Source organism: Chlorocebus sabaeus, chromosome 13, assembly GCF_047675955.1.
Source record: "Chlorocebus sabaeus isolate Y175 chromosome 13, mChlSab1.0.hap1, whole genome shotgun sequence".
Taxonomy (NCBI): domain Eukaryota; kingdom Metazoa; phylum Chordata; class Mammalia; order Primates; family Cercopithecidae; genus Chlorocebus; species Chlorocebus sabaeus.
In genome coordinates, this window is record NC_132916.1 from 18,273,800 (window position 1) to 18,296,527 (window position 22,728).

The window sequence follows — 22,728 nt, forward strand, 5'->3', positions numbered from 1 at the left end:
CAAGTATTACTTCTGTTAATTTAGAAGTATTATAGCTGTATTTTTAATAGAAAGTTAAATACTTTGGGGGAACAGTTACATGTGATAAAACCAAGAGAGGGAAAGAGAGATAAAGAGAAAAAGGAGATGAGAAGGAGGAAGAAGAGGGGATCATAAATTTAAATGAGAATTTATTAAGATTTGTTTGATATATCTCCACTCCAAACTCATTTATGCAATTTTCTGTAAGCATAGCAACAAAGCCGTGGAAATTCTTCCCTCCTCATCTCATGGAACTCACTTAGGCTTAGAATATATACATTTTGGCCAGGCGCGGTGGCTCACACCTGTAATCCCAGCATTTTGGGAGGCTGATGCGAGCGGATCACGAGGTCAGAAGTTTGAGACCAGCCTGACCAACATGATGAAACCACGTCTCTACTGAAAATACAAAAATTAGCTGAGCGTGGTGGCATGCACTTATAATCCCAGCTACTCAGGAGGCTGAGGCAGGAGAATCACTTGAACCTGGGAGGCAAAGGTTGCAGTTAGCCCACATCACGCTATTTCACTCCAGCCTAGGTGACAGAGCGAGACTCTGTCTCAAAAAAAAAAAAAAAAAAAAAAAAAAAAATATATATATATATATATATATACACACACACATTTATATCTTTTCTGTACAGGGAACTAGATGGATGTAAGCACTAGTCATAAGCATTTTCTGTTCTATTCAGTGATTTTCCTTAGAAACTTCGGAAGTTCCATTGGAATTTGTTATCTATCCAAATTTGAATTTTAGGAAGATGGTATTGTTTGCAAAGTCCACCTAGATTGGGTAATTAATTTCTGGTAAAAGAGAGAAGTGATTATAATAAATGAATGGAAACATTTTAAAATGAAGAATGGGAAAACAAAGTAGAAACACAGTAGAAGACCCTGTTAAATAGGAAAGAAAGGTAGAAAGGAAGAGAATGACCTTTGTGACATCAGTAGTAGGAAATTAATGAAAAAGAATGCATTCAAAAAGCTAAAATAGGAAAAATCATGACCATAAAAAAGAGAAAATTTTATCTGTCAATCTGGTATGTATGAGAATGTTTATATTCTATTCATTTTATTTTAACATTCAAGTTAGAATTATTTATAATTTAAAGGTCGTGGACAATAATGGTAATATTGGCTACTAGTAAAAGCTGCTAAACAATGAGTACAATTTGAAGTCAACATTTCCAATTTGATAACTCCCCAGCAGCTTTCAGGGTCTTACCTGGGCTTACACGTCTTAGGCTGAGCCATGCTTGGGTGTTCAGGGCAATCCCTGAGAAAGCAAATTATCATTTGCCTTTTTACTGTTTCAGATGCAGCATCTTGATAGGTTTTCTCTTGTGCCCAGGAGAGATCAATAGAACACACTGATTTGTATACATATTAGTAGACTCTCTTGGTTTTGTTCAAGGTAGTTATATCAGGGTCTTGTTGCAGTAGCAGGATGGCAACTTTCTTTTGATGAGTGTGTACTTCAGGTAATACATCCTAGAACATAAAAACATTTCTTCATACGTAATTCTGTGTTTAACAGTAGAGCAAAATGTTGCCCTCTCCCCTTCCTTCAAGGATTATTTTTGGAATATGCCTCATCTGGTTAGAACATTATTGTCTTTATACTATATGAAAAACAAAGAATGGCTTACTAACAAATACTGATTAATTTCCTTTCCCTGGTTATCTGAAAGTAAGAGAACAGGTGGGAAGTTCTTAGAGGATGAGAGTAGACACCTCCTGGAGCTCTTGATTTCCAGAAGCTAATGGCCTCATCATTAAGACAGTGCAGGTCTATAAACTAAAACATGTTTTACAAGACAAGTGCAAGTGACAGGTAACGGCTGCATCAATTCAGACTACAGAGCCCTCCCCTAGCATGGGAAACTTCGTGAGTAAATTGGTATGACTTTAGTGCTTCAGATGAGTAGGCTGTTGATAAGCAGGGAGCAGCAAAGCATGGAGCTGGTGGGAGGCAGGAAAGCACAGGCCTGTCTTGGAAGAGTGAGCCAACAGGTTTCTAAGTTTATCAGCAGTCAAGTGTTCAAGTAGGCGACCTCTTGAAAACAAAGCTGGAAGACACAGGTTGGTCTAGATAATGTAATAATAATTCGTGACTCTCTTAGGTCAGATTTCAAGGCCAAAGTGAAAATGAGTTGCATGGTTTATGAAGTATAACTCGATGCCATCTGGCTCACTAAAAACAATCATTTAGATGAGAAAGTGCTATCCAGATGGACGATTCAGATGAATTTTCATGAGAAAACTCGGTAGCCATTTATTTGTCTCAGTGGTACAGCACTATTATTTTTCACAGCAAAATTTGACAATATAGAGGAAATATCATTAAAGAAATGTCTTTGAATATTTGTAAGCACCAAATGATCGTGTCACTAAAGAAAATGTTCCTCAGAGCTATGAACGTTCCCTGAGCTAGTGGCACTTAATGGTCTTTCATGGAATTTTTGTCTTTATGTTTTTAAAGGTCAAAGAATGTTACTCCCCACTCCTTTATGAGTCTCAGCAGCTGTTGATTCCGTTGGAGGAATTAGAAAAGCAGATGACGTCCTTTTATGACTCACTTGGGAAAATCAATGAAATTATCACAGTTCTTGAGCGTGAGGCACAATCGAGTGCTCTTTTTAAACAAAAACATCAGGTGAGAACAATCCCTTTCAGGAGACAGTTATTCTAAAACATGTGTAACAAGACCAGGGTGTTGCTTACAGGAATAGAAATTCAGTTGGGACAAGAAACATTTTTCTAGAATAATATTACTAACTCAAAACAAAAATACATGTCTTGTCCAAAGATGAAAATCCATTCACTGTCAGTGGAGGGACTATGTGAGCTGTTTCCAGGGAACGGTCTAGCTGGACTCAGGAGCAAACCAGGCTCTTCATCGGAATCAGTAAGTTCACTGAGTTGAGCAAAATTAGGAAACATGGTTTGTTTTGAGCATCCAGCTCCCCTTTCTATCAATGGAGCAACATTGTGGGCTGGCAATACTCAGCAGGCATTTATAAACCTCTGCTGTGTGCACACGTAAGCCATGCATCCTGAGCCCCAAGTATGGAAAGTGCCAAGTTCACAATGTCTCTGGGAAATAAGAGATGTGTTCCAGAGATGGAGCCAAATCCGCTCTCTAACATCAAACATTAAGGGTACCCACAGTCAAAGGACTTTCTATTATTTCTCTGCTTTGTGTCTATTTAATTTTCTTATACTGCCTGTCTACTACCAGTAGACTACATATAGTCTAGCCTTTTAAAAATACAAATGAGAATTTACTTGTATTAAACTTTTTATGGGCTTTGTTCATGAAAGATGATCCCTAGCTTCGCTAGTAGAAGGACACTATAAGAAAATTAAATAAATATCCTGTCTCTACATTAGATAACTAGAAGACAAATACATATAAATTATATATAACACATATAGAGATGATATTTATATAAAATATATAAATATTTGTGTCACATCTACAGATATAATATAGATATAATATTTTCATTCTGATGTTGACTTTCTTTTGGGGAATCCTTTACTGTTACTTCCCACATATAGCTTTAGGCATTACCTGCTGCCTCGCTGATTGACAAAATGGTTAATTTCACTTAAAAAGGTATATGTGCCTTCATTTCTTGATACTTTGAAAACAGATAGATAATTTAGATGTATATTTACATGTATATAATAAAAACAATTGCTTTCCATTTTCACCCAGTATCTGTAACTTCTGTCTTATGAGATCTTTTCTTTGCCTCTTGGAATATGACAGTATAAACAACCTTGAAACTCTGGAAATGTGTTTGATGTGATAATCATTTTTCTTCGTCTTATTTTTAGTAAACATATTGTATGTATAGCAGTCTCCTACTGAGTGTTGTAGTTAATTGAGTTATTTGGTTTATTATAAATGAACCTATCCATCAGAGGAGAGAGAAACTAATGTACAAAAGGTTTGCCACTGCATTAATTGAAATAGATTCATGGGAGGAAGGTGACATCATTAGTAGAAAGAGCCAAGAGTGTCTGAAATGAGTCTGACAGATATTCAGATCTTAGATCTAATATTGCAAATTAGGAAGCTTTGATTAACTTTAATTTCCTCACTTTAAGATGAAGGCTACAATACCTGAGTTTAAAGCTTACTGCAGATATTACATTAGATATACCATAATGTCACTAGCATATAATAAGTGGCACTATATGACTGATAGCACTATTATTATTATTATTGTCTGTAGTGAAGCCACAATGATTATACCACCAAACTGCATTCTCATTGTACTGGATAGAGATTATCTTTCATTTGTAGACATGGTGACATCTCCTGCATTTCTAAATTTGTGCAAGTTGTCAGTAAACAATCTTTCCATAATTAAAATAATATTCATAGCATTATTAATAACAAAATCTAACAGTACATTTTGAACTTATATTACCCTTTTATCTCCTAAGTTTTCAAAAGGAAAAAGTATGTCTTTATTCTGTTTTTCCCAAAAGAAACAAAAAAACCGTGCTCTTGGTATTTGCATCTGGATATCCAAAAATGGCATCCAAATGAGCAGTTGGAAATGTATTTTTTAAATGCACTTGAGGATACTGAGATGCAAATGGTATAATTCAAGTCAAAAAATGACTGTCTGCCTTGTACTGGGCTCCATGATTTCCATGGTGTCTACTGCCAAAATCACAATTGCAGGCCACAACTCAGAGGTGGAAGTGTCTGTCAGTCAGCATTGCATCTTGGCCTGCAAACGTGGGACAGTTGCAAGTCTTCCCCAAGTGCGTGGGTCTGCTGCCTTTTTTTTATTAGGATCTGAGCCCTACCATTTCATTAATAAGACTGATAGGTTGTACACCTTTAAATACTATAAATTTAGGATATACAAAATACCTGTATTGTGCATCTCTTTCAGCAAAGTGAATATGCATTGATGCTTAATTTGTTTAGTCACATTGAAACCTGGTATGTATTCACTGATTTCATGATTGTTCTCTCAATAAACTATAGGCCTATCACCTTTCTAGAGGAATGCAGACCTAGATAAATAATTTTGATGCTCTGTCATTTTCTTAACTACAATAAAATGTACATGAGGTATTTAAAAATCTCAAAAAAACTTTCTGTAACATTTAAATGCTCTATATAAGAAAGCGCTGACTTCAGTGATTATTTAAAATTGAGATCTTTTGAAATGTTCTACCGTACTTTTGGTTTTACTTATTGCTGATTGGAAGCCTAAAAGCTATATAATATTGTTCTTATTATCTGTAATGGTCACTCTGTTTTTTTCTCTCTCACTCTGTCTTGTAAATAACATTGTTGTGGGGTTTCCTTTCCTTATAGGAACTGTTAGCTTGTCAAGAAAACTGTAAGAAAACCTTGACACTTATTGAGAAAGGCAGTCAAAATGTTCAAAAGTTTGTGACCTTGAGCAACGTGTTAAAGCATTTTGATCAGACGAGGCTACAAAGACAGATTGCAGATGTTCATGTTGCTTTTCAGGTAATTTGCTCTCTCTGCTTTAGAATTGTGAGCCAGGGAAAATGCAGAGTGAAGACGAGAAACCATCACTCGTGCTTTTGGTCTTGCTAAAACACTTCATGTGCTGGTGTTTGGAAGCCAATCATTGTCCTACTTTTTTTACCTAATATTAATTAATATTGAAAAGAGTTCATTATTCCCATGATGATGAACTGTCTTTTTTCCAAGTGTTTTTTAAATCAATAATACCCTCTAACAAAATGATCCTTTCAGTAATGAGAAAGCAGCATCACATTGTGATTGTTTTTCACGTTAAGAGTATGGTAAAGAAAACTGGAGATTGGAAGAAGCATGTGGAAACCAACAGTCGCTTGATGAAGAAGTTTGAAGAGTCTCGAGCAGAGTTGGAGAAGGTGCTGCGGATAGCTCAGGAGGGCCTGGAGGAAAAGGGGGATCCGGAGGAGCTCCTGCGGAGACACACTGTGAGTCCACCCTTTGGGGGGCACTTGACCTGAATACATGGACAAACGACCTTGGATGAAAACCTTAAAAAAGGCACGCTGATCTGATACAGAGGGGGAGCGGGCAGATGAGTCAGGAAAGCACAGAGTTTTTAGGTATGAGACCCACAAATATGGTGAGCAAAAAGAAATTCAAGAACAATTAGTGAGCTGACTTGTCATTGGCCATTCCTAAGCCCTCAGAATAGTAGAGAGTCATAGAATAATTCAAGTTCTCCAAATTACTAATTCATTATTTAGCTGACAAATTCTTCTATAACTAAAGATTATTTCAAATCGATAACTCGAGGTGACTGGCTAAGTCCTTTGTGCTCATTTTACACATCCACCATATCATAGTATAGATACTGTGTCACTTGAAGTCTGGTGGCTGATACACAACTTGTCCCAGTATTGTAAAGCCATCTTCATGTTTATCATCTCAGTATCAATATTGAGAACATTAGTCTTAATGTTTGTGAATGGTATATGGAAATAACCAGCACTCTGAGAACGTGTATTTGAGTTATCTTTTCTGACATTTCAGTGGCTATTTGTATAAACCACACTCTCAAATGATATATGCAATGTATTTGTGATTCAGCAGACTAGATTTAGGGTTAATGTCTGTGACCACAAAACAAAAACATCTCATTCAGTTTATTCACCTCTACAGTATGGTATGGTACTTTTTGTTTTGAATCACTGTTTTTACAAAATAATTCTGCATGTCTTCTCCTAAGACTGTGTGAGACTTAGTCATACGTAATATTGTCTTTATCTTCTTGGCAGTCATAGTGAAGTATCATAGATGGGTGGCTAAAACAACAGAAACTTACGTTCCCACAGTTCTAGAGAAGGGAAGTCTGTGATCAGGTGCCAGTATGGTAGGGTTCTGGGGAGGGCTATCTTCCTGGCTTGCAGATGGCTGCCTTTTCCCTGCACCCTCACATGGCAGAGAGAGTGAGCTAGCAAGCTTTCTGGTGCTCCTCGTCATAAGGGCACTAATCCCATCATGAGGACCCCACCCCCATGACCTCATCTGAACCTAATTACCTTCCAAAGTCCCCATCTCCAAATATCATCACATTTGGGGGGTAGGGCTTCAACATATGAGTCTGAAGAGGAACACAATTTGGTGCGTAGCATCTGTGCCTATGTGTGCACATGTGTGCTTCTCTGTGCACTTGTGTGAATGTGACAGTGGCTTATGATGAAGCATCAGGCCCTGAAGCACTGCAGTTGGGGAATGTGGAATTATGAGGCTTAGTCCTGGCTTCTGTCCTGTTCTTCTGACTTCACCAAAGGGGAACCAATGCTCTATCACTGCAGAATCAACGTTTTGCCATCTCCCCTTGGAAGATGAGATATTCCTTTTGGAATATTCTACCAAATTTGAAAACCACAAAGAATTTTTCTAAAAAATAAAAAAAAACTAGTAGAATTTTGGATATGATGGCTTCTGATTCATAACTATAAGTGCACGTAGTTCATTCTTAAAAAGCAATAGTGGGTGCCTGGAAGTCTCAAAGAGGGCAGCAGCTGGCTTAGAGGCTGTTTAGAGGCTGACCATGCCTGGTACTGCCTTTTCGTCTGTCCAACACTCTTACCCACTTTCCCCCTCCATGTCAGGAGTTTTTCAGTCAGCTGGATCAGAGGGTGCTCAATGCGTTCCTGAAAGCTTGTGATGAACTCACCGACATCCTTCCAGAGCAGGAGCAGCAGGGGCTTCAGGAAGCTGTTCGAAAGCTCCACAAACAATGGAAGGTGAGTCAGGACAGGACGGAGACGCCGTGCATCCTCAATGAAGGGAGAAGCTTGAGTGTGTTAAGGTCCAAATGTAAGAGAAATTTAGAAATTCCTGGAAAGTCACTGTAACTATTTCCCTCATTTAAAAAATCAAAAAACTGGACTTAAATAAAACCTGATAATATATGATAGAATTGTGTTATTCCTATTTGTTATCAGCATCAATTTTATCCTATTACTCGAGCATTCTTTTTGGTTTCCTGTTTTTTTTTTTTTTAAAAAAATCCTGGGTGACAAGAACGTTTAACTTATTCAAGCAACATTTCGTAAGCTTCTCTCTGCTGAATAAATCTTGTTAGGTATACCTACTGAAATCATAAAACATGTATTTATAGTTTCTCCTCCCAAAGGTTTTACCATCTAGTTGAGATAGCTGTGATCAAAAAATATAAATGAAAACATTTTGCAGTCAAGAATTCAATGATGAACAAAGCATACTCCTCTTCCTCCCAAGAGCTTAAGAGTTCAGTAAAGGGGATAATTAGTTGCAAATAATACAAGTATAATATATGACAAATCCAAAAGTGCATATATTTATGAAAGCTTTGAAAGAGGGAGGTGGATCCACTTGGAAGTTGGAAAACAGTGAATCAACTAACTAGTTTTGAGCCAGAACTGTAAAGAAGCAGCAGAAATGGGCGTAGGCAGGGGGTGACACAGCAGCCCAGAAGAGAGAAAGTAGGAGAGTGTGCAGGGGACATGGGGGCCCATGGGCATCCATCTGACTTGTGTGTCATGGGCTGTGGAAGAACCATGGGAGATGAGCTGGGTCTGTCCTGTGGAGGCCAACTTCCGACTGCATGTCCGATTCTGGAAGTAGCTGCAGCACAATGGAGACCCATGCAAGACTGTCTGCCTTGAGGTAGACAGGAGGAAGACAGCTCTAGCTATAGGTGAGTGTGTTCTACCTTGAGGTGATATTTCACATGCGTTATATGGAGTAGTTTTGGAGTTCAGAAGATAGGCAGCTGAAACTCTCTGCATCAGGTTGCCTCACTTTGTGTATTTTAAAAATCTCAGTAGTATAAGCTAAATAATTATCCCTGTGCACAAGAAAAACACAGTTAAAGAAATACCCCTTTACTTGCTAAATTGCTAAATTTGAAAATTCAAGTTTTTCATTAAAAAAAAGGATTGTTAAAGAAATCCAAACTTTGTTAGATATATTTGAAGTATATCATATTGTAAATGTGTTACAGAATAAAGACTATAACTGAAGATTGCATTTTATTACACACACACACACACACCCCTCTAGGATTTAATCTAGGTGGGACTTTCCATAGGCCCACCTCTTTTTTCTCATCAGTCATCTTAGTATTCTCTTTGAAAGGTAATCCTTTAAAACGCCATAGGATAGAAGTTAGTTAAAATTAATGATGGGACTAAAGTTAATGATGAAGCTTATGTTTATAATGAAAAAGAACATGAAATGTTATGGATTGTTTGAGTGCTTGCTTGCTTGCTTGTTTCTTGGGGTATGATCTAAGGAAAAGAGAATATACCAGGTGGTCAGCAGCCTGAACTATAGTTTTCTTTTTTTCTTTTCTTTTTAAAACTTTTTTTTCACTAATAAGCTTTCCTCATGTTGTTCCTTTTTGAAGTAGGTATAATACCTGCCCCTCCTACCTCACAAGGTCATTGACAAAATCAAAAGGGACACCTACAGGGGAGAGGGTATGATTTAAATCTATGGTAAAATCCTAGCTTTTGTACTTACCCCTGAGACTTAATGATATAATCTGTAAAATAAGAACATTAATACTGTGCAGGACTGGCCAGACTTGGTGGCTCACGCCTGTAATCCCAGCACTTTGGGAGGCTGAGGTGGGTGGGTCACCTCGGTCAGGAGTTCAAGACCAGCCTGACCAAAATGGTGAAACCCCGTCTCAACTAAATATACAAAAAGTGGCTGGGCGTGGTGGGGCTCTCTGTAGTCCCAGCTACTCAGGAGGCTGAGACAGAATTGCTTGAACCCAGGATACAGAGGTTGCAGTGAGCCAAGATCTTACCACTGTACTCCAGCCTGGTCGACAGAGACTCCATCTCACCACCACCCTCCCCCCAAAAGAAAAGGTACCATGCAGGGCTACTGTGAGAATTAAATCAAGTAATCACCAAGAAAACACCTAACCCACAGCAGGCTGAAAGGATTTGCTGTGGTCCTGGTACTTGGAAAAATACAAAGTAGAGAGACCAGGTGTGGAAAGTAGTGACTCATTCACACTGGCCCTAAAGGGAATATGTTACGGATTTTTTTTTTTTTTTTTTTGCCACTTCAATTGGGAATATACATAATCAGGAACATCATCCTAATTTTCTGAATCTTCCTATGGAATGTAGGATCTTCAAGGAGAAGCCCCTTATCATTTGCTTCATCTGAAGATTGACGTGGAGAAGAATAGGTTCTTAGCCTCTGTAGAAGAATGCAGAACTGAGCTGGATCGAGAGACCAAGCTGATGCCCCAGGAAGGCAGTGAAAAGATAATTAAAGAGCACAGGGTACGTCTCCCACACCACAATGTGGATAGCAATGTCAAGTCACATTGTTCCATAAAGGATGTTACTAATATTTTGATTTGGATCTGAAAAAAATAGCTTAATTACCCTACCTTGGTAGTCTGCGTGGGAATCTTCCTTTGGTTTTTCTGTGAAAAAAATAAAAGTACTGTGTGGCTTCTGACAGGAATTATACAAACATTTATTACACATTAGGTTTTCTTCAGTGACAAAGGTCCTCATCATCTCTGTGAGAAAAGGTTACAGCTCATCGAGGAACTCTGTGTGAAACTCCCAGTCCGGGATCCAGTAAGGGACACACCTGGAACCTGTCACGCGACTCTCAAAGAGCTCCGAGCTGCCATTGACAGCACCTACAGGAAGCTCATGGAAGACCCAGACAAGTGGAAGGACTACACTAACAGGTAGCCTCAGAATGGTCTCCAGAGAGCAGTGTAGTCAAACTTCATTCTGTTAGTTCAGAGGTCATGATAAAATAAGAAATAACATATTTTATATTTCTTGCTCATATTCTTGTACAAAAATCCTTCATTTAATAAAAAGAATGGATTTTAGTCAGAATCAGGGTGAGGCACTTTGTTTCCAAGTGACCCAGATGTTATCTCTTTGAGGCAAAGTTGGCCAATCCCTTTCTCCCCAATATCCTTATGTATTAGTCCTTTCTCACACTACTAATGAAGACATGCCTGAGACTGGGTAATTTATAAAGAAAAGAGGTTTAAGTGACTCACAGATCAGCATGGCTGGGGAGGTCTCATGAAACTTACAATCATGCCAGAAGGGGAAGCAAACATGTCCTTCTTCACATGATGGCAGGAAGGGGAAGTGCAGAGCAAAAGGGAGAAAAGCCCCCTGTGAAACCATCAGATCTTGTGAGCACTCACTATTGAGAACAGCAGCAGGGGGTAACTGTCCCCATGATTCAATTACCTCCCCCCAGGTCCCTCTCATGACATGTGGGGATTATGAGAACTACAGTTCAAGGTGAGATTTGGGTAGCAACACAGCTAAACCATATCACCTCATATCCCTAAAGGGTGGCTTCTTCCTCTATAGGTTTGTGTCTCACTCTGGTGGGGACACACGAGGCCAGACCTCAAGTGGTCCCTTCCTTCTTTCCAGGAACTCATTCCCTAGAACACATCTTTTTCCTCAGCTGAACTCCCCCACTACCCCGCCCCTAGTAACTGAGCACAGAGGTGGTCACCCCTGCCCTTCAACATGAGCTTCATGTTAAAAGAACAGTTTCCAGAAAAGGTGTTAATCAATTTGGTAATCACTTAATTGTTAAATTTCCATGAATAAATTCAAAATAAAAAACATATTCTAATCATTCTGGTATGTTCTCCCTTTAATAAGAAAGTGCTAATGTTATTTCAGATTCTCTGAGTTCTCATCTTGGATATCTACAAATGAGACACAATTAAAGGGGATCAAGGGTGAGGCCATCGATACTGCCAACCATGGAGAGGTTAAACGTGCCGTTGAAGTAAGTTCAAGGTCATTATTTGCTAGAGGAAAATTTCCCATAGTGGAAAAATAGTGTTCGAGAATTTAACGGTTGTCTCCTTTGTTCTTTCTGGAAAAAAAAAATTCTTAAAAATTGTCTTTAAAATAAATCTCTTCATATTACTGTGGAGCATTGTAGAGTTTTTTCCTATTGAATCTTTGGTAGCTTTGAGAGTTAGTCATGCTCCGTGGTGCCACAAATGCATCTTCAGCTAATGGGGAGTCCTGAGTGGAAAATTGCATGCATGGCCGTATAACCCAGTGGAGATTTAAGAATCATCATGGAAAACAAGAACACTGTATGCTTTTATTCAATACATTTTCAGCCATGCAAAAGGCAGGTCACAGAAAAATCAGGGAACTGGGCAAGGTCTCTAGGCATCCTTTCTATGTGACATTAAGCTGGATTGGTTCATTTCAGCCTCTATGAGTGTGGGTGCAGCCTGAGGAACCCCACCAGGGCCACAGAGCCCCAGGTTCAAACACAGTTGGCATTCTGTAAATGGCACTCTCTCACTCTTAGACACATAATATTGTGAAAAGTCTTCATCTTTCAACATTTTTAACGCTTGCAAGTCACATAGTTGCCACATAGTTGCTGTTGAGGACAATACATTTCCTTTCTGTTCGTGTACTTTGAGTTTTTTTTTTTTTTTTTTGAGACAGAGTCTCTGTCACCCAAGTTTGGAGTGCAGTGGCACCTTCATAGCTCACTTCAGCCTCAACCTCCTGAGCTTAAGCAATCCTCCCACCTCAGCCTCTTGAGTAGCTGGGACTATAGTCACATGCCACCATGCCTGACTAATGTTTGTAGTTTTCGTAGAGGTAGGGTTTTGCCATGTTGCTCAGGCTAGTCTCAAACTCCTGGGCTCAAGCGATTGGCTCCGCTAGGCCTCCCAAAGTGCTGGGATTACAGGTGTGAGCCATTGCCCCAGCCCATTTATTTTTCAATTAAGTTATACAATGCTAGTGGTGCTCAATGTCATAGTATGCATGTGGAAGGATATCGACATTTGCTACTGGTTACTTTCATCGTACACACAAAAACAATCACATCCTAGAGTGAAGACATCACTGGGGTCTGGAACCAGCAGTTTCCTGTCCAGTGCGCATTTGCCCTGGCAAAGCCCTGGAGTGGTCCTGGTTGGAGACCCCTGCTCCCAAGCCACCCCAGAGCTGCTGTAGGGAGGACAGGCTGCTCCAGTCACCTCTCCCTCAGTCAGCAGCCCTGCAAGGTCTGAAACCCTGGAGTCTTTCTAGCATTTTCTTGTCAATAAAGCCTCCCTTCCTAAATTAGAACTGTGCTCCCATTTATACTTCTTGCTATATGGGATATTGGCTTCTAAAAGCTAATAAAAATTAAGCAGAAAATATAAGTTAATGAAGTTAAAATAAATCTTTAGGGCATCCATAACAATATTCAACAAGTAGAGTGTGCAATAAAAGAAATCAGCTGATTGAAAAAAAGAACTTTCCTTATTTTTTTCACAAAATACCATCTTCTTTCCAGCTCACAGGAAGTGAGATAACAAAGTGTATGTATGTTATAGTTGCCAATTGTGGCGTCTCATGTTTTTCTACAGTATTTTTAGAATCATCTTTTTTATCATCAAGGACATATCTCTAAGTGTCTAACCAATCTAATTATGAAGCTGATTTTTTTGTATAGACAACAGTATTCTTTCAAGCACTTGTGGACATTTGTTAAAAATATGCACACAAAGTAAAATAAGCAGGCACTGTATTGCTGAATGATGTCTGACTCTATTCTGCTCCACCTGCAAACCTTCTTAGGCTGAGTCCTCTATTGCTGGAAAGTTATGATTTCACAATTGCACTGTGTTCATCAAAAGTGTTCTCTCATTTCAGGAGATCAGAAATGGTGTTGCCAAAAGGGGCGAGACCCTCAGCTGGCTGAAATCCAGGCTGAAAGTTTTGACAGAAGTTTCTTCTGAGAACCAAGCCCAAAAGCAAGGAGATGAACTGGCAAAATTATCCAGCTCTTTCAAGGCTCTGGTGACGCTGCTGTCAGAGGTATAGCGTTTACTCACACTCTAAACAGACAGTTCTGGGTGAGGCATCTGGAAGGTTCTTTTCTTCTGGTAGTTTAGCAAGTAATTTTATAAAGAAACCATAGTTGAAACAGAATAGTTGTTTTGCTTTTTTTATATGAAGCTTGTTGGGAAAGATGAAGAGGATGTTTGATGTCTGGTCTGTGCCATTATTGGAAATGTTAGTTCAGTTTCATGACCTAGATCTGAAATTTAAAACTTATCAAATCCACACTTTTTACTCCTATGAAAAGCACTGTTATTTTATGGTCAGCTTAAGATATGTCATGGAGACTAAGAATAAGGCTTAGGCTCAAAGAAATCCAGGGTTAGAGTTTAAATGTGATACCCTACCTCCTAGGTAACCTTCAATTTACTTAACATCTAGGTCTTGATTTCCTTATTTATAAAACAGGGCTAAAAATACTCACTCTAAAAAGCAGCGTCATGAATTAATGCAGTAATGTATGTAAAGCACGTAGTGTAGTTCCTGAAACACAGTAAATGCTCACTAACTGGTCCCTAGTAATAATAAAATATTCAGTGTTTAATCAACAGGTCAGTAAAATTCTCTTTCTAGTGTTTTGATATGCATTTTAATGTTTTTCTATATTCCTTTATAGATTAAAATATACAAACCCATCTATTTCATTTCCAGTAGGGTCACTTCCACCACCAGCAAAAATATTTTTACTGACCAGATTTTTGTATAAATCTAAGTTTGTGCTTTGGAAGATAATATAAGAATGTAATGTAGAATAGATATTTACCAGTATTTCTTGAAATCATTTAAGTATAAACTTGCATGGAAAAATGGCCTAATGGATGACAACAAAATGACCATAAAGGTCTGTTTCTGAAAATCTGAAAATCTCCATGGAGATTTCTCATCCAGCAGTTCATCCGTTAACCGTCATGTTTTTAATCCATTTAAATATGCTTGAGACTCTAGTGCTGAATTTACATAAGGCAAAAATACTCTGAACTGCTTATGAGTTTAGTTTTATGTGAGAATTTTTATATATAAATTAGAGTTTTCCCGTGAGTTTTTGACAAATTGAAAATAGTTCTATGATTAATCAAATTTTGGAACATAATCTATTTCAATCCTTTGATTATCCTTCTTTCAAAGCAACAGTCAAATTTAGTCAGTTGCCACAACCATAACTTTAGTGAAAATTTGGCAGTTGCCTCTTTTGCTCTTTCCTTCCCTCCTTTGGTGACAGGAAAAGTAAAAACAACATTCTAAAAAGTTAGTGTATATGAGGGTGGTCTTTGAGCCAAGATCAAACAAATAGTTTTAGTTATTCACAGACAAGCTTGTAGTATATTTTGTCCCACTAAAAAAAAAATAAAAATTGGCTGCCTTTAAAGTTAGAAGTTAGTAGTTTTCCCTAACATTTACCAAGGCCATTTGCTTTATCTTCCAAGTACTCTCATGATTTTGCCCCAGGACTTGTAGCAGGAATCTATCTCTAATGAATGTTCACACAGACATTAATTTTTTACACACTCATCTACCTTAAACTTCTGTATAATTTATATTAATATCCCTTTCCGCTACTTGGTCACTTAACGTAGTGAAAGCAGAAAGAGAAGAATGGAGAAAAACACATTTTGTTTACAGATGGATTTGTATGAAGGGATGGATTTGGCACATTCAGCCCCTTCCTTTGATAAGAATTCATTTAGTATTTAAATTAATGTTGAATGCAATGTGTTTGCAATTGTCCAGTGTAAGAAAAAAAAAGACTGTGGGTGGATGCACAAGATACAGTGAAGAGTCATTATTTCAAAAGATTTGCTCGATTTATACTGAAATTGGGAGTTTGTGGTTTTCATACTTTCTTATTGCTGCTTCTTTGGAGAACAGATTGCTCTCCTTGGAAAAACTTAGATCAGAAGAGAGTCAAAGAAAAAAGATAGGATAAGAAAAGAAGAACCTGGAAGATTTCTGTGGTAAACAAGTGATAACACGTAAAAATGATGATCTTAGTGAAGATAAAGGATAGGCTTTGAAAACAAAGGATGTTGGTAAAATGGAAATAGAGGAAGCAGAAATTAGACAGAAAAGAAAGTTCAAAATTTAGGAAAATGATAAGGAAGAGAATCCATTAGATGACTACAAAATTGTAAATTATATTTATTTTTATGTAGGAATATTGGAAATACATTTATAACAAATACTCTTTTATTCTCTTTTTCAACTCTACAAATCTTTTCCTATTTGCTTTAAATAATATGGACTCACTTTCTTGTAAGGCACTTTTATAATTAGGTTTTAGTCATGCAATTATAATTAAACAGACCTAGAAGTCAATATAGATATAATATATGCTGTTTTGTTATCCTTCCTTCCATGTTGAATGGGTTTTTAATATGCCACAGAGCACCATATCAAATAAAGCCTGCAATCCCCATAAATGATTATGAAATTTAATAATAATGGAATAAACCTAAGTAATATGAGAAAGAATAAAAATTAAAGATCTGTGTTTATATTTCAAGTCGTTGAGGTAGACTTTATGCACACTCCTAAAATATGTAAGATTACATGATCTTCAACGGGGGAGTTTTGATCAAAGGGTACAAACATCAAGTTCTAAGATGAAAAATTTCTGGGGTCTAATATACTGGTGGTGACTGTAGTTAATATTACCTATTGCATACTTGAAACTCGCTAAGAGAGTAGACCTTAAGTGTTCTCACACACACACAAAAAAAGAGAGAGAAATATGTGAGATGATAGGCTAATTAGCCTGATTTGGAGAATCATTTCAGTCATGTAGTATACCTTTAATATATACAATGTTTATTTGTCAATCATACCTTACCAAAAAAATTATACAAACTTCAACAAGTAGCATATGATTTATGTGTTTTTTTTTTTTTTTCATGAAAATGCAGGTTGAAAAGATGGTAAGCAATTTTGGGGACTGTGTACAGTACAAAGAAATAGTCAAAAATTCTCTTGAAGAATTAATTTCTGGCTCTAAAGAAGTCCAGGAACAAGCTGAGAAGATCTTGGATACTGAAAATCTGTTTGAAGCACAGCAGTTACTTCTTCATCACCAGGTAAAAATGCCTCTTTCTTCCAACGAGATTATGTAAAGTTGATTTGCTACTGAAAGAACCAGAGAGATAAAGAATATAACCACTGGCTTGAGGGAGTGGGTAAGGAGGGCATGGGAAGGAACCAGTTGAATGGTTAAAAGAATTTGGCACTTCTAGGTTTTTCTTCTCTGTTAAATATTAAACATTTCAGGATATTCTGCAACATAAATTTTCCAGACTGAGTGACTTGATGACATCAAAAAGTTCAAGGAATACTGTGGAGAGAAAATTGATTTAGCTATGAAAAACTACACAAAACTTAATAGACTCTCCTTTTCAAAACAGAGAGGAAAGGCATAGATGGACCAGTTGCTTCATATTTGAGATCACTGTTCTTTTGCCATTATGTTAAAATCTTTCTCTTCAACTTACAACGTTGAATATACTTTAGTTTGAGAAATGATGACTTACTTGAAGTACTAGACCTTCCTGGAGTGTACATCCTTATAAAGGATTAGAGCTAGAAATAAAGAAATTCTGGTACATATATTAATACAAAATTATTTTGATCAACTTAATTTCTGATAGTCTGGTAGTGTACATCAAAAAATGTTTGCATAAAAGGAATATATACCTTGTTAAATGCAATATAAATGGAAATTTGATTCAAATAAAATATTTTAATGAAAAAATTCTAGCTAACCTGGTACACAGTAGCAAAATAGTAGCTAATTATATAATATATTTGTGTGTATTATTATATATGCATGTATTCTGTAATATATAAAAATGGAAGTTGCATTAAAAGTATGTGTAAAAACAGCCTTCAGGATTTCTAGATTTACTTAATAATTATAAAAAGGCTAGGTATAAAAAGTTAATATTTGGTGTTACATTGTTCTCAATCATTGTGAAATGGTTTTTTGGGTTTCCCTTTACTTTAGGTTCAATAAATTTAAGGTTATAGATATTTATGTTAATATTTTAAAACTTTTAAAACTCTTCTCATATTTCTTGGGCCAGGTACTTTTTATATGGGTGCATTTACTTTGTGAAAATTTGTAAGCTGCATATCTGAGATTTGTGTACTATTCTATTTGAAGATTATACTTCAATAAAAAGTTTACTTTAAGACAATTTCCCCCCCCCACAAAATCTCAGCAAATTAACCCTTCTGAATATACTGAGGAAATACATATTTATTCATTTATTTTTGGAGACAGCATCTCACTCTGCCACACAGACTGGAGTGTTGTGGCACAATCATAGTTCACTGCAGCCTTGAACTCCTGGGTTCAAGTGACCCTCCCACCTGAGCCTCCCAAGTTACTGGTATCACAGGCATGCACCACCACACTTGGCTAATTTTTTAATTTTTTTGTAGAAACAGGGTCTCGCTATGTTGCCCAGACTGTTCCAACCTTTTGGCCCCAAATAATCCTCCAGCTTTGACCTCCCAAAGTGCTAGGATTACAGGTGTGAGCCACTGCACTGCCCCTGGCCATAAATCTCTTAATATTTGCTTTTTAATAAAATAAATGATTTTTTAAAATTGGAGTTGGGACTTCATGTTTTTAAGCAGAAAATAATTGTTTAAGAAGAATCATGTCAAATGAATTGTTTTGCCAGACTCTTCCTGCAGTATTGCACAAAATGCTAAATGTTCTCCAAATCTGCACACAAAACACTAAAGCCAAATTATTTATGCTGTTTACCATTAAAAACATACAATATTTATAAACAATGTTCATCTTTGACTAATATAGCATCCGACTACCATTTCAACTGTTAATCTTAGCTGTAAAATACATTTCGGGCCCACCTTTCTGTACTTCTGTTAAGTGTGGGTGTTGATGTCCCTACTTAGCTGTTTAGAGAGCACAATTTTATCCATCTGTTGAATAAATGCTTCTAGCAAAAGACAAAGCGGATCTCAGCAAAGAAGAGAGATGTGCAGCAGCAGATCGCGCAGGCGCAGCAGGGAGAAGGAGGGTTGCCTGACCGAGGCCGTGAGGAGCTGCGGAAGCTGGAGAGCACCCTGGACGGCCTGGAGCGAAGCCGGGAGAGGCAGGAGCGCCGCATCCAGGTAGGAGCCGGAAGTCAGGGGCCATTTAAACAGAGACTGGGCAGTGTTCACTTCCTGTTGTGCCTCATAACTGCAAGGCGAACCTTTGTTACTGCCTCTGATGTTTCAGCCCTGTGTTAAATTCTGTACATGAATCATCTTTTAATCATCACATCAGCCTTAGAGATGGATATTGGAATTAGCACATTTTGCAAGTGTGGATGCTTAAGAAGAAAGAGTTTGAGGACTTGCTGCTGTATCACACAGCCCTGATCAATAATAAAGCCAGGATTTCATCCACACTTGTCTGAATCCAGAAATATGATCATACCATTTCACTTTTCCAGGAAGCCATGCAGCCACACGTTTATGCCACCTTTATGCTTTATTGGGATGCTGACACATTACCTTTAAAAATGTTTTTGAGTTTTTACCAACTGCTCAATTCTCTCTCTTCATCTCCTCGTCCCTCTCCCTACCTTCTCCTGTGCTTCCTTTCTTGTTTGAGACAGATTGAGAGGCCTTTTTTTTTTTTTTTGGTTACTTATCTACATTTTAAGTAATATCTTTACATTTCTAAGACTTTACAAATTATAAAAAACTCGGAAATCATCTGAGTCCATGTGTCTTCTCTTTTTGTAGACAAAAACATTGGCATAGAGAAAAGGAATTCTTACAGAAGATGCTAGAATCATCTCTATTCATTGTGACTGTGTGAAAATTGAGAATTCGCTGAAAGTTGACAGTTTTGCAAACGAATGAGCATGTGATAGTATTTTGTGACATTTGTAACCCTATTGTTGTTTATTTTTTCAAATTTAGGTCACATTAAGAAAATGGGAGCGATTTGAAACAAACAAAGAAACAGTAGTAAGATACCTTTTTCAAACAGGTTCCAGTCATGAACGCTTCTTAAGTTTTAGCAGTTTGGAAAGTTTATCTTCAGAATTGGAACAAACAAAGGTATATTATGGCTCCTTGGTACTCAATATTGAGAAAAAACAAAGCAACACAAAACAAAATTATTTCTCCTCTGTTATTACTATAATCGTTACTGTTAATTTAATCAATACTTACTATTTATTGATGACCCATTCTTTCAACATATTGGAGAATGAAAACATAAGTAGGATTAAACATCAAGAAGAAAAACAAACATTTTATCAAATTGGAAAATGTTAGTTCCCTAATAGATGTGTATAGAGTTTTTAAAATCTGGAGGCAGGCCAGGTGTGGTGGCTCTCGCCTGTAATCCCAGCACTTTGAGAGGCTGAGGAGGGTGGATCATGAGGTCAAGAGATTGAGACCACCCTGGCCAACATGGTGAAACCCCACCTCTACTAAAAATACAAAAATTAGCTAGGCATGGTGACACACACCTGTAGTCCCAGCTACTCGGGAGGCTGAAGCAGGAGAATCACTTGAACCCGGGAAGCGGAGGTTGCAGTGAGCCGAGATGGCGCCACTGCACTCCAGCCTGGCAACAGAGTGAGAGTCCATCTCAAAAAAAAAAGAAAAAAAAAAAAAATGTGGAGGCAATGATATTTTTTAACTGAACCTTAAAGAGCAGGTAAAACTTAGTAGAATTTGGAGCAAAATACAGACATTCTTTGGAAGTTGGAATGGCGTAGGGCATACAAGTGTTCTGAATAGGAATTCTGTGTTGTAAAATAGAACAATGGGCAATGAATTTGTAAAGGAAATTTGGCCCATATTTCAGAGTCTTGAAGACCTAAAGCATTACTCTCTAGGCAGCATGGAGCCAGACTTGTTGAAGGCTTAAAAAGCCACACGATCAGAGCTGGGTTTTGGATAAATTTTTAGGCATGTGTAGAAAAGTGACTGAAAGTGTGAAAGACTGGGGTCATGGGATCCATTTAGAAAGTTTTTGCGTATAGGCATATGGGAGTTAATATGGGCATAAATAAGGATGGTGGGGTGGCAGGTGATACACAGAAACAGATACAAAAGATGTGGAGTTCACAGGAAGATAGGGAAACTAACCAGACAGAGTGAGTGACGAAAATGTTGATACCTCAGGTTTTGAGTCTGACGGAGATAATGAAAGTGAGATGGGAAATGTGAAGGAGCAGCTGTTCGTGGGAAAAGATGACCAACTTCATTTTGAAGATAGCGATTTTAAGACTCCAATGGGGCATCAAACAGTAGTATTTAGTAGGTGTACTTGGTGAACCCAGCCCGGCAAGCTCAAACACCTTGGACGCTCTTAAGCAGACCAATCACTTTGAACCAAGCATTTAGAGTTGTACAGGCACAGCCCCTTGAAGTTGCTGTGGTGCCTCTTTGGGGTTTATAGAAAGACTGAATTAGTAGAGAAACGAGTTAACCAGTGTCTTAGAAAGAAGAGCCTTGCGCTCACCCTTCCCTAGGCTTTAGCAAGAAAACCTTTGTGTTTCTGTTTTCTTACCTGCAAAAGGCTTCACTCTCTCCCATACTGCTAATTTTTTGTTTCTCCTAAAAACTTACTGAGGAGTTTGAAGTTTTCTAAGACCACAGACTCTTTCAAGTCTATACAATATTCATCAGCCATTTAAGTAGAACATTATTTTAATTTTTAATTTAAATTATTTGGCCAGGTACGATGGCTCAGGCCTGTAATCCTGGCACTTTGGGAGGCTGAGATGGGAGAATTGCTTGAGGCCAGGAGTTGAGACCAGCCTGGTCAATACAGCAATACCCCATCTCTATTTTTAAAATAAATAAATTATTTCATATATTGAAAACATATCAGGTGCCTTTTATAAATACAAATATATTTATTGGGTTAATTTCCTAAATGTTTCTGCCCACGTTCCATCCAGAGTTTCTGACCCCCTATGATTCCATTTGCACTAATCGCTTTGGATCAGTTCAAGTACCTGTAGATTGAAACAAATGGCATCTTTTTAGTCTTGTTATTCAAATTCTCCTTTGTCCATGACCTTCCGTACTTTGGGATTGATGTCATAATATAAGGTAACATTTATCAAACACATACAATATGCCAATTTAATCATTTGATGTTTATCATCGCCTTTAATCCTCAAAACAATCCTAAGAAATAGGTATCATTTTCAATCATGTTATATGAAGAAGGACACACATGGCACGAAGTTGGTGATGAACTCACTCAAGATCTGTGGATCACTAAATGGTGAGGTTGGGATTTCAATCCAAAAGGTCTTCATCCAGAGCCCACACCTTTAGTTACTACTTTATTTTTTCATTCAAAAAACAGAGCCATTTTACTAATTGCCTATGCTCACTGCCAATCTAGAATCATTGTTCTCCTCTAGTTCTTTGCTCACTTTGCTTTGTTACTGCAAACCTTTATTCAAGTTGATAGCCCTTGAGTAGTTGTGCTAAGGAATGGTTATGCTAAGGGACTTGAGTGTCCTCTGTGTGCTGGCGTGTGTGATAGAGGGTTCATAGCAATATCATGTTTAATCTTGAAAATAAGGTATGGCTTTACTGATGAAGAAAGGAAAATTCAGAGAGATGTGGCCAAAGGTCACTCAGCTAGTGAAGGTCAGAGCCTAGGTTTCATCCCAGATCAATCTAATGTGAATCAATTTGTACCTGATGCATCCTGCTGCCACTCATATGTTTTCTAAGAAGTTAGAGATAAGGCCTTACAATGTTATTCTGGTTTTGTTTAATTTTCTTTTTTGTCAACATCATACTGCTCTTTTGATTTCTCTGCAT

General features: G+C 37.6%; 1 protein-coding gene across 15 annotated transcripts in view; it reads left to right on the forward strand.

Annotated features, from left to right (window-relative positions):
• SYNE1 (spectrin repeat containing nuclear envelope protein 1) overlaps positions 1 to 22,728 on the forward strand; it is a 527,413-nt gene that overhangs the window by 182,846 nt on the left and 321,839 nt on the right. For all 15 annotated transcript variants that reach the window (XM_008007617.3, XM_073022337.1, XM_073022331.1 and 12 more), the window contains 11 exons: positions 2,507 to 2,680; positions 5,378 to 5,536; positions 5,833 to 5,997; positions 7,648 to 7,782; positions 10,168 to 10,326; positions 10,540 to 10,748; positions 11,725 to 11,833; positions 13,723 to 13,887; positions 16,812 to 16,979; positions 18,874 to 19,044; positions 19,846 to 19,986. In XM_008007617.3, coding sequence (XP_008005808.3) covers positions 2,507 to 2,680; positions 5,378 to 5,536; positions 5,833 to 5,997; positions 7,648 to 7,782; positions 10,168 to 10,326; positions 10,540 to 10,748; positions 11,725 to 11,833; positions 13,723 to 13,887; positions 16,812 to 16,979; positions 18,874 to 19,044; positions 19,846 to 19,986 — 1,755 coding nt within the window. The remainder of the gene's footprint in view (positions 1 to 2,506; positions 2,681 to 5,377; positions 5,537 to 5,832; positions 5,998 to 7,647; positions 7,783 to 10,167; positions 10,327 to 10,539; positions 10,749 to 11,724; positions 11,834 to 13,722; positions 13,888 to 16,811; positions 16,980 to 18,873; positions 19,045 to 19,845; positions 19,987 to 22,728) is intronic.